Source organism: Phyllostomus discolor, chromosome 2, assembly GCF_004126475.2.
Source record: "Phyllostomus discolor isolate MPI-MPIP mPhyDis1 chromosome 2, mPhyDis1.pri.v3, whole genome shotgun sequence".
Lineage (NCBI taxonomy): Eukaryota > Metazoa > Chordata > Mammalia > Chiroptera > Phyllostomidae > Phyllostomus > Phyllostomus discolor.
In genome coordinates this window covers 127,817,120-127,829,431 of record NC_040904.2, presented here as the reverse complement: position 1 = coordinate 127,829,431, position 12,312 = coordinate 127,817,120, and the positions used below count along the sequence as shown (strand labels likewise).

The window sequence follows — 12,312 nt, the reverse complement described above, 5'->3', positions numbered from 1 at the left end:
TTGACAAAGCAGACTTGCACACTTCAGTAACGAGGGCAGACACACCCTTTACAAACTGATGAACAGAGCATCCATGTCCCAGCAATGGCCATATCTGAAAAGACATTTCTGTCTCTCGGAACAGCCTTCCTCTGCGCTTCTGGGTAAACATCCTGAAGAACCCACAGTTTGTCTTTGACATTAAGAAGACACCACACATCGATGGCTGTTTATCAGTGATTGCCCAGGCATTCATGGACGCGTTTTCTCTCACGGAGCAGCAACTCGGGAAGGTAAGGCCAGCTCCAGTATTTCTTGTATGAGTCTGAAGCACTCTTTCTTATAAATATTCAAATAATAAGCAATTGGTCAAAATTACACCAGCTAAAAAGAAATAGTCAATTATGTCACTGAAAATTTGTTTTTCTTTAAAATTTGTCTTATTTCTCTTTTAATCTAGTTTTTTAAGGGAAAATCAAAATAGTTGATTATTATACTCTCCCAATTGCAGAACTCTTTATCACAAAATATAAAACATTCTGCAGACACTAATAAACTATAAATTCAAAGTATAAAACTACTAAAATCGGCCTAAATTAATTCCATCTGAATATACCCCCCAAAAGTTTACTTGAATATAACAAATTGTTTTGGGGAAGAAAATCTCACCTAAGATTTTGACTACTACCACTTTGTCAGTTTATAATCAAAACATCAATATTGTTTTCACTGTGGTTTTTCTTTGCTGAGCAAAAGCCTAAGAAAGCAAAGAAAGATGCAAACTTTGAGAGAGATGTTTTGGTCCCATTCAGGCACTCCACAATAGACTAAACTGAGCGCTATCTGTAGCTACGGACTTCAGAAAGTCCGTTGAGGCTGAGCGGTGTCTCTTGGGCAGAAGGGTTCTGGGAGTGCCTGGAAGGCAGTGAGATCGATGTTTCAGACTCCTGGTCTTAATCTAAACTCACCATCACCCCATTTCTTCAAGACAAGCCCGTTTTCACTTTTGTCTTTCTAAAGTTGCCTAACCTCTCAAAGTGGAGTCTTCGACTCCTCTTCCTTCCTTCCTCCCTCATGAAGGAAGAGGTCCCTTCTGCCGGCCTCTGCCCTGGTTGGTCACCACTCACTTCGGTTTCTAAAACGTCTGTCCCTTCCTTCTCATCCCTCTGCCCTCTCCTTCCCTCCCCTCCCCACTGGGGTGACTGCCACCTGAGGTGAGGGCCTTGCCCCTTCTGTCCTTCTCATCTCCCCAACTTTCCCTTTTCAGTGTCTCACGTTCTCTCTCTGAAACACAGATCGAATCTTGTCAGTCTCCTGCTCGAAACACTGTAAATACCTCCCATTACCCACCACGGCCCTTCCTGAGTGGGCTTCGAGTCTCTTTTCTGGTCTCATCATTTTCTTGCACATCCCACACCCCCTCTGTACTACAGCTTTTACTTTTCCCAGTCCACCATGAACTTGTTTCATCTCCCTTTGCTCATCTCTCGCCTGTCTCCTGACACACCTGAGTAAAATCGTACTTATGCATTCACTCACAAACATTTCATTCATCTGACATGGCTTCTTAATGTGTACCAGAAACTCTGGGAGACTCAGATCAGCCTCAGCATACCTACTCTGTGACCTTTGCCCTGACATAGTTCCCACAGACTTTCTTCATTTGACCCATAAAGTTCTTTTTAGCACATAACGCATTGAAAGCCACTTAAATGTTTATTTACTCAAAGTAAAAATTGGCTTGGTTTACTGATTACTATGTTCTTGGTATATTTCAATTAATGCTCACAAGAACCACGTAAGGTAGTTATTACCTTCATTTTATAGATGAGAAAATTGATGTTCTAAAAGGTTACAAATCTTACCTAAGTCCAGAAAAAGTTGCTACAACCCCTGATTCCCTCAATTCTACAGTCCTTTCTTTTACTCTCCACCCTGACACTAATTTAATTATTGGTCTCCAAGTAAGCGCTGTGTAAGTTTCTCTCGACTACAGAGTGCAAGCTTCTGAAGAGCAGGTCCCAGTGTTCCTCACCTTTTTACCCCCATTGCCTGCCCCCCAAAATCTTTAATGAATGATTGCATGATTTGTGGGTTCTACTTGAACTTGACAAGTGATAAAGAATCTCAGGATAGGCACAATTCACAATTCATCAAGCCAATGATACAGCCATTCAAGCCATCAACACATTTTCAAATGTACTGGGATGTTGGCCCTATTACTAAATTACCTACCTCCCTTGAGTAGAATTTTTTAACTTTTGTGAAAAATCATGACTTAAAATAAAATTACTTATTTTTTAATATTATCACTTTAATAATTGCATGAAAACATTCAGGGAACTTTTGCAAAATCAGCTCTCAGATCCACCTATGCTAACGACCAGCTGCTTCCCTGAGGGCAGTGGGAGAGCTTTACAATCTATTAAACTAAACAGGACCTGCCCCTGCCAACCACTTACCACTTCCATGGTTATAAAAAGGGCTCAGTCAGACCTACAGTCACATCTTTTATATAAATGTCAGAATTTGCGGGTGGGTGAGGATGAGAGCAAATGTTTTAATTCAGGCTTTTTACAGCTATTAGTAGTGAAGTATGATTGAAATAAGTTCCATTGTTACCGTAACTCAGATCATGCAAATAATAATTTTAGTTCTTGTATGAGAGGAAGGCAGAATATATTAGCATTTAATCTGCCTGAAAATAACAGTGACTCACCAGAAGTATCTGGATGGCAGGCAGTCACTCTGGGCGCGCTTGCGAAGGCCTGCTGCCTGCAGAAGCCCCGCTGCCTAGAGGCAGCAGCAGGGTAGGGGCTCTGCTACATCGGTGCTGGGATGAGCTCCCAGGGTCCTTTTACTTTTTCGGTGGGTGGTGGTTACTTTTTTTCTTCCTCTTTCTCTCTCCGTTTCTCTTTTTTTTTTATAGGAAGCACCAACTAATAAACTTCTCTATGCCAAGGATATCCCAACCTACAAAGAGGAAGTAAAATCTTATTACAAAGCAATCAGGGATTTGCCTCCATTGTCATCTTCAGAAATGGAAGAATTCTTAACTCAGGAATCCAAGGTATGTTCGGAAAGTAGAAATAAAATCTTGGGTTCCTTTTTTTGTTTTTTAAAGAAGTTGTTTCAGAATCTCTCAACAAGCTTTCCTTTTTTAAAAGAAACATGAAAATGAATTTAATGAAGAAGTGGCCTTGACAGAAATCTACAAATACATCGTAAAATATTTTGATGAGGTAAGGTTTTTACATGACATTTAAAAAAACTTGGTATGAATCAGTCACCAGGACTGCTTGTAAAGCATTCTGCAGGTCTCAGGACAACTCTGGCATCCCAGATGGCCAGAAGAGGGAGGCCAGGGTGCCTGTCTGTTGGGGGATCCTGGCACCAAGCCAGACCCTGCAACTGGCTGCCACCCTTCTTTTAGTTTCATGTTGCCCACTTTCGGACCAGCCTGAATTTACATTTGAGTTAATGGGGCTACAGCCACATTGACTCAAGCTAACTTTGATGAGTAGCCATGGTCCTATTAAGTGGGGCCAGCTTACGCTTGATTGTAATCTGCTAAAATGAAAGCTAAGCTTGTTAAATCGTCTAGATTCTGTGTTCAATCGTTATATGAAAGAGTGATATTTTTCTAACTTAAGCAACTATTTCAATAAACCATTCTCCTTAATGATTAAATCTCCTTAACCTGGATTTTTTTCTTTGGGAATTCACACAGACAGTTGTCAGATGCCTTGTTTCCAAATATATGTTAATTCCCCCTTCCCTGATTCCCCCCACTCAGTCATGCTGGGACAGGCTATCCATGTCAATGGTGAGAATAGCTCACCAATTCCATTTGCTACTTGAAGATCAAGTGAAGAGCTAAGGTAGGGTAGAGGCAATGAGTTCCTTAAACATGATAAGCATCCCTCTTTCCAGGGGTCAGGGGTTAGAAGGGAAGCACTGGGGAAGGGGAGGGGAGGGGAGGGGAGGGGAGGGAAGAGGTGGGGAGAGGGACAGGGAGAGGAGGGACTAGACTGCCCAGGATGGGAGGGGAAGGGAGGGAAGGGAAATAGTCATCTCTGACCAGGATGCCCCTGTGCCTGCTGCATTGAAGAAGAAATACTTGCCTGCATGTTGGCTGCCCAGAAATGCTTGCTGTGCTTGGAATGGCTGTGACATAATGCATAAAACAGGGCCTTGGAGGTATGGCCCCATATTTGTAAGCAAACAGTTGGTATTTCTTGCAAGCTTCTATTTTAAGCCAAAGTGTTGTTGATCCTGTGATAATGACTTAGCAAAACAACTTGCAAAGTGAGTATGTAAATGATCAAAGAAAATGATGGCATCTGCTTCAGAGTTTACCACTCATAGCATCAGGAATGCCAAAAAAAAAAAAAAGAATTGTAATGCTAAAACCACAGTATCTAAAATAACTGTTCTAATTGTCAACAGATTCTAAATAAACTAGAAAGAGAACGAGGGCTGGAAGAAGCTCAGAAACAACTCTTGCATGTAAGAGTCTTATTTGATGAAAAGAAGAAATGCAAGTGGATGTGAGCACTCTGGGGCCTGGCTTAATCTGGCAAAGTTCTTCAGATGACTTGCGAGCAAAATGGCTGCTTGAGCTACTCTGCGCCGTTAATTTTCAAGTTTGCACATAGGTTCCACTTTGAGCACTGTCTGTAAGAGACCAAGGCACACGCACAGCTTTTAGAAAGCATAACAACTACTGTGCCTGTGTATAGTGTGGGAACCCTTTTGTAAATAGAGTTGAAGTGGTTGTTGCAGACAGCCTCCTTGTTTACAGAGAATACAGGGCCAGTAAGCAAGTGTCGGTATTGTAACTACAGTCTCCACTTAAGCACAATGATGTAAGTGGTTTTGTTTGAAAACTACAGCTAGGTAGCACTTGTGACTACACCGCACCTCTGCAGAAAAGGGACGCTGTCAGTGACGAAACAAAATGTGAATTGAGTCATTTGGAAACAAGGCGGAGGTGTTAGGGCAACCTCGAGGATTTGCAGCAGCAAAACTTTCCTTAGTAGTTCTTGGAAAAGTTGACGGCAGAATTTGGTAGTGTGTACACTTAGCATTTGTGAGTGTGTGTATGTGTTTTTAAACCAAAAATTAACAGTGTTGCAACATTGTTGAAAGGGCTCGTGTTTTTCAGTGGTCGCCAACTGCACTCCATCACTCACCTCCATTCCACTAGCGGGCTCTAAAGCAAGGAGAGCGAGTAGGCTTTATTTAAATGCAACAAAGTTTGATCCAGACACTTTGTCTTATGGTTATGTTCCTTCCTTTCACTTTATTTTTCCAAACTGATTGCATTTGATAATGGACATGATGGGTGTTTAAAAAATCATGAGTTCGTTTCTGTCTAAAAACTTTGGTCAGATCTGTGGAAGAGTAACGCACTCCCCTAATCCTACATTTCTATACTAGAGTCTTCTTGCTTTAGAGTTCTGGTGAATCCTGTGGTTATAAATACTTGTGTGTGATTTTAAAAAAAGATACATTTTACATTTCATGAAATTGCTGTTCACACTGGAGTATTATATATGAATATATATATTTGAGGCGCAAGGCCTAAAAACATTAGTATAAAACTTGGTATCTTAGTCTTACTCTGTACTTTTTGAAAGTATTCCTCACGAGAGAATAAAAACACTCATCTTATTCATGCCTTTCTTTTTAAAGAATTTCTTATACAGTTACACTGTAGTCTTTTTATTGCTGATTTTTTTATTCCTGAAATTTTGCTGCTCACGACCAATTTTAATACCACTGTGTTTTCCTTCTTGTCAATCAGAAGTAAAAAGCATACTTAGCAACTATCAAACTTTCCTTGTGGCACCTTTTACCCTTGGTGCTCCCAATCCCAGCTTGAGGAAAGTAATCTTTTCAAGTAGCAAATAAAACATTGATCACACATTCCTTAAAATAACTTAACCAACACTGTACGGGATTTCAGGATTTAAAGGCAAATTTGTCTTAGATAAATGCAATTTATTTTGCTCCTCAATATCTGGTAAGAAGTGAGAGGTGACACCTCAACCAACCAACCGAACAGAGAAAATAAGCAGTTACGCCCTGACAGGTACCTTCCCGATCCCGTCGCTTTCGACCAATGGACACACCTCAAAAATACTACCAAATAGGTGACTTACAAGTGTTACGGTGAGAGGTCTGGCCCCCACCCAAGGCTGCTGCGGTCTTGATGTGAAGGCATTCAGAAGAGAACAGCAGGAGAGTTGAGAGCCAATGGTAGGAGAGTTGCCCAAAAGACTTCCCCTTCTTTAGGGTACGGAAATGCTAGGAAAACTTGAAGGAGGAGCTACAGCTTTATCTGAGCATTTTGTAAAAGCTCCATGAGGGTGTCCCCGTCCAGCTCTCCGGCACATGAGTCCTGTGTGGAGACTTACCTCCTCTTCCAGGGACTGTGCTGCTGGGAACTTTGGGCAAGTCACTTACCTCTTTGTGCCTCAATTTCTGTGTAATATTTCTTTCTATCCTACCTCATTGAGGTGGTGTGAAGATTCACTAATATATGTAGCGTGTTTGTCAATCCTCCAGTGAAAAGCACTATCTAGATCACATTTTGGATCCCATTAGTCAAACGCAGTAAATGGCCAAATCAGATGTGTGCCGAAGACAATCAGTCACTGGGTCTATGTTAAACAGCAACCAGAGAAAGAAATGGCAAACAATTTATATTTTCAAGTTTCTTTGCATATTTTTTTGGTGCAAAACCATTTATAAACTTTTTTTTCCTAACACTAGTGTCTACAGCAGCATTTAAAAATTAATTCTGTTAACTTTTCTGTATTAGGGATTTAAAGTCTATTTCTTATTGTATACCTGATTGAAGCTGTTCTTGGAGATGAATGTTTTAAATGTCTATATCCAAAAAATAAACATTTTGATGTAAATATGGACTGTTCTTGCCCTTTTTTCCTTCAAATTTTCTACTTAATAATAGGGTTTTTAAAATTCAAAATGGCTCCAGGGAAATTGATGTGTTTTTCAGGTGTGTACTCTATGTGAACGAGCAGCTACATAGTTATTCAGTGAGTGAAGTTGGTTTCTCCTAAATGATGCTGAGGGCTGCTCAGCTGCATTGCTGGCCCCCACTGTCACCTCAGACTCTGGACTGCGAGGACTTTCGGACACTTCACTTGGTTCGGCAGACTTCAGTTTTGCCTTGTGGACGTGAAGTTATTCCAGCAGAATTCCTTTAAAAGATGATGTTACATAAAAAAACAAATGATGACATACTTAGGGATGCACAGAAACAAAACATGGATAGAAATTTGGGTAGATCCAAAGCAGTGGGAGGCAAAAAGTTATACACCAACAGTACTTCTAAAGGGACCCTACTCGGTTCAAGTTTTACAGTGAATGACCTTTTTGTTTTATAAAGCCACAGAATTTAATTATTCGTACTTTGTTATTTTCCGTTAATTCTAATTCAAAAGTCAAAATCAGTGAGATCCTCTACATTGCTAAATATATACTGTATGGTTGAAAAAATCAAACATAAGACCATATATCTAGGTAAAAAATATTTATTAAGCTCTTTAATAAATTATGTGCACAGAGATTTTAGAAAAGGTAGTGTTTTACATTTAGATACCTTTAAGTTGTATTTTTTTATGCTGATCTTTAAATCATCATCTTTTTTCAAGAACTAGAGGTTTGTAACTCTTGTACAGTAAACTGGAAAATGTTTCCTGACCCCATTTTTGCCAAGCATCTCGAAGAGGAAGAAGGACTTCGTTCGACAAGGGCATATTTCAGGCAAGATGCCCCCAAAATTCAACCAAATAAAATTAATAAAATAATTTTAAAATTGGATTCCCTAAGTAAATGTGTTCCTTTTATTTTTAACATTTTCAAAGGGCTGTCAATAAATGCTTTAAATGTCTCTGAAGCTGTGTTAATGCTTCACTTGTCGTTAGTGTAATTCTAAAATCCTGACATGCACGCAATACAGCGTACAGCTGTTACCTTTTCTTGAGGTAAACACAAGGGTTTGGCCAACAGTAATAAAGTATGTAAATGCCACATGGGTTAAAACTTCAAGCTTTATTGAGTCACTGATTTCATTCCTTTTGATCTGCCTTTTCTCCAAAAAACATCATTCCCCAGATGACCCGAGTTCCTCTAGTTGTTTTCTTTGTGTTGTTTCTAGTTCTTCTAGTCGTTTCCGAAGTAGAGAGAGTTCCCTTTGATGCTGTTCCTCCTTAAAAGCAGAGAAAAAGAGTGGGGGCGGGGGGAACACAGAAAAGGTTCAGAAAAAGAGACTTAGAAAAATTGGGAAAACAACTTGGGCAGCAGCCTCGATCCTCTGTCCCTCAGGCCTGCACCTCCAGCAGGGAAAGGACGGCCACTGGAGCGGTCTGAGAGCAGGCGGCTCCCCGACTACCCACCAGTCCCGCTGCTCTCCTGCCTCTAGTTCTAGCCTCAAGCAAAACCACAGATCTGTCCTTCTCTAGTGTAAAATTCACTAGGAAGTGACTTAGAAACTAATCATGCAGGGCCTAGGTGCATTTACATGACAACTTGCTAGCAAGACTGGAGTTGAATAGTTTATTATAAAGACAGCACTTGGTCTGAGATTCAGTTCAGTGACTAAAGTCTTACAGCATTATAACATGTAATTACTTATTAATAGTTCTCTTCTGAAAATCACCCAACTAATCTGATTCCTTCAATATCTCAAGGACTTCATACAGTAGAGAATTAGCCCAGGTTTTAGAATCAGACATATAGGTTGAAACTCAACTCTGTCGATTATCAGCTATGAACTTAGGAAAGTCACTTCCCCTCTCTGATTCAGTTTTATAATCTGTAAATTTGAAATAATAATACCTTTCCTTAAAGCATGTTTCATTAGGATTAAATAAAACATTGTATAGAAAATGCACAGCACAGTGCATTAGTCAATGCGTGGTAGTAGTAGTATATGAGTGAGCTACAAACTTCAGATTACTCAAAACATTCATCAATCTGATTCCTTTTTAATTGCTTAATAGAAGATTTTATCCCTAGCACCATCACTAGAAAATAGAATAGATTCATATCGATTTTGCTTCTCAGCAAATTTCTCTAGTAAAGAAAGATTTGAGTTTTTTCCTGTGTTAACAGGTAAAAACTTAGGGAAACATTTGCCTAACTTCTGCCCTAAAAGAAATGCTCATACCTGCATATGGGGAGGAAAGGCCAGTTCCATGCCTGGGACCAGGGCCGATGACTGAAAGCTGGCAGGATTGGCAGATGCTGTTGGAGGTATGTTGGGAACCAAAATTAAACTTCGAAATTCATTATGTCTTCTCTGTATATCCTTTAGTCTTTTTCGAAGCCTTGTATATTCTTCAAATGGAACATTTTGTCTTGAAAAGAAATAAAAAGTGTTTCTGTTCTTTAATACAGTTATACTCTATTGAACACTAGGATCACAGAAGTTTAAAGAGGAAGAGAAGGATTCCTAAATTATAAGGCTTATTGGTATATAATATCTATAAAATTCTGTTTATCAAGAAATAAAAACAGAAATATGAAATGACATCTTAATTATATGTATTCTTGTTACCATTGTATTGCAGGCTGCCAGCTCATTTTGAAGTTTTATTTGCCAATTAATCAAAAATCTCTTGATACTTATATTTTCGTTTCTCCTCCACTCCCCCAACCCACGAACCCTGAAACTGAAAGGAGGCAACTGAGCCCCAAGGGCGGCTTATTTATGGAAGGGATTGAACACATACAGAAAAACACCAGGTTGAATCTTATTCAACTGACCTTTTTTTAGGTAAACTATGGTCAAATATTGGGAATTTCATATTGTTCAACCTATTTTTTAAAAATGTAGCTTAATGACAGAAGCAAAGTCCCAACATCAGGGAAAACAGGGCGTGGATAAAAGAACTCCTCAGGCCTTCATGGACCACCTTTCGGACACGAACTTCCTGACCATCAACCACACCGGTAACCACACCGTTTCCCAGCCTCTCAAAGTGCGAGATGACCTGTGCCACAGCTGCCCAGTCTTGAACTGATAGTATTTCAAAATTAATGATCATGAAAGAGGTAGTAAGTTGAGTTTTGTTTTAGAATGAACTTGGTGGCATCTAACTTTGGAACAGGATTATAAAGTTGGCATTAATTCCACAGTCTAGAAACCTCTTGGTTGTTATAAAATAACAACTATTCACATTTTGGCGATTATACTCAAGAAAGCCAGAACACATTTTAAAACATCACTGCTTGATATTATAGACAATTTCCATTGCAGAAGAATTTGATGCTGTCTAAATGCTGAAGGGCTACCACTAATTAGCTGAATTTGCAAAGTTTTTTTATTGACTTGAATCAAATGTGTCATCAATGCCACTACCATTAATTTAATATGGGAAATCTTCTCTGCTCAAAAATGGTGATGAAGTTTACTAGCTGTGCTTCGATGTAAGTAAAAAAACTGCAAGTCATAGCCCTCTAATGTTGTTTCACAACAAACCAAAAACTAATCTTTCATTCAAAGTGGCAGCCACAGTTTTAGAACTTACTATGTGATCACTGCAACTGCCCTGTCGCAGCAGCAAGAACTCACACCGCCCCTGGCTACCAAAGCCAGCCATGACCCTTCCCGTCAGCCCCAACCGTAACACAAACACTGGCCCGTGTCAGCTACCTTCAGGTTTGAAGGAACATTCAGTGTGTGAAGGGTGGGGGGAGGAATGAATTAGGAGTATAATGAATAGTTTGAGAATTCTTTTAAATGTATATTTTAAAAGAAAACTAAGTGCATAATGCCCAGAAACAAAGTTCTATGATACCAAAATAACCACATGGGGGATATATACATACAAACACATTACCTATTTAACACCTGATTTTCTGTTTCCAATTCTTCTTTCTTTGCTTCCAAGACTTCTATTTTCTCCTGCAGTCTCTTCAACTTGTTTTCATGAAGAGATTTTCTCTAGAAAAAAACAATATGAGCAAGTATGTGAATACACAGTTTCCTTCCTATTTGAACATAACTATATAATGGTGAATATTTTACTCGCCAAAACAATTTTATTTAGAGATGAATATTTTCAGTCACGGCTAGGAATCAAGATTAGTAGATACGATTCTTACTGAAAATGGCAAAGGTAATAAACCACAGATCTACCTCATACCCTCAACATGACAAACAGAATTGTTATGAATGCTGAGCAAGAAAACTGGTATCAAAAATTACACTGCTGCCCTGGCTGGCATGGCTCAGTGGATTGAGCGCAGGCTGTGAACCACAGTGTCACAGGTTCGATTCCCAGTCAGGGCGCATGCCTGGGTTGTAGGCCACGGCTCCCAGTGACCGCACATTGATGTTTCTCTCTCTCTCCCCCTCCCTCCCTCCCTTCCCTCTCTAAAAAATAAATGAATGGAACCTTAAAAAAAAAAAAAAAACAAAACTACACTGCTGCTAATAACAAAACCTAAAAAGGGAAGGAGTCAAATTTTACGTATGACTTTACCTGCTACCTCATAAGGAATCATGAGCTCTTCATTTTCACATAAGGTATTGTGTGTTTTCAAAAAAAACCCTAAAACAAAACTTAAAAGCATAAAGGTTTGCAATTGATAAACTGCTACCAAAGCAGTAAGTTAAAGGATCAGAAAGCTAAGAGAAATTATGGGCATGTTTCCATTTAAAAGTGTGCTTTTCGGAATACTTAAAAAATTAGGAAGTAAACTTTATAAAGGGAAAGCTTTTTAATATGGAAAATCCATATATAATGCAAAGGCAGTATATGAAAAAAATAAGATTATTTTTCAGTTCTGTAAACAAGCTGTTTTTTACAGGAAAACACCTATTATGCTGCATATCCTTTAGTAGCTGCAGGCAGACCTTTTAGGCATTTGTTTCCTTACTTTTTTGTTGTTGTTGTCACTGTAACAGGTTTACAGAAAAATGCACAGAACATAAATGTAAGGCAAACGTAAAACCAAAAGCAAATGCTGGTGCTTTGACCTCATAGATTAATAGCACTACTAAACCCGAAGTGCCCCTCCCTTCCTTTTTCAATCTCTATCCCCTCTGTCCTCTGAAAAGGTAGCCGACTACTTCACTTCCAAAGCTATAGTATAGTTTTGCCTATTTTTGAACTTCATATGAATAGAATCAGTTTACGTTCTCAAATGGCTTTTTTCTTTCAATCAATATTGTGAGAATTACTCATGCTACTGCTTATAGGTATAGTTCATTCATTGCTGCATACTGTGTTCTACTAATGAATATTGCATAATTTATTATTTGACCCAGTCCACTGTTAAGGGTCACCTTGG

The 12,312-nt window shown here is 39.2% G+C and overlaps 2 protein-coding genes across 3 annotated transcripts in view; one reads left to right on the top strand and one right to left on the bottom strand.

The window, feature by feature from the left end:
- PLXNC1 (plexin C1) overlaps positions 1 to 6,908 on the top strand; it is a 150,765-nt gene extending 143,857 nt beyond the window's left edge. Inside the window, exons 28-31 of the mRNA XM_028532099.2 lie at positions 125 to 272; positions 2,909 to 3,049; positions 3,147 to 3,221; positions 4,429 to 6,908. Of these exons, the coding sequence (XP_028387900.1) occupies positions 125 to 272; positions 2,909 to 3,049; positions 3,147 to 3,221; positions 4,429 to 4,533 (469 nt within the window). The 3' untranslated portion in view covers positions 4,534 to 6,908. The remainder of the gene's footprint in view (positions 1 to 124; positions 273 to 2,908; positions 3,050 to 3,146; positions 3,222 to 4,428) is intronic.
- A 752-nt stretch (positions 6,909 to 7,660) lies between these two features.
- Positions 7,661 to 12,312, bottom strand: part of CEP83 (centrosomal protein 83) — a 139,520-nt gene continuing 134,868 nt past the window's right edge. For both annotated transcript variants that reach the window (XM_036018559.1, XM_036018560.1), the window contains exons 14-16: positions 10,857 to 10,960; positions 9,182 to 9,371; positions 7,661 to 8,221 (exon numbers count right to left, since the gene is read on the bottom strand). In XM_036018559.1, the coding sequence (XP_035874452.1) occupies positions 8,117 to 8,221; positions 9,182 to 9,371; positions 10,857 to 10,960 (399 nt within the window). In that variant the 3' untranslated portion in view covers positions 7,661 to 8,116. The remainder of the gene's footprint in view (positions 8,222 to 9,181; positions 9,372 to 10,856; positions 10,961 to 12,312) is intronic.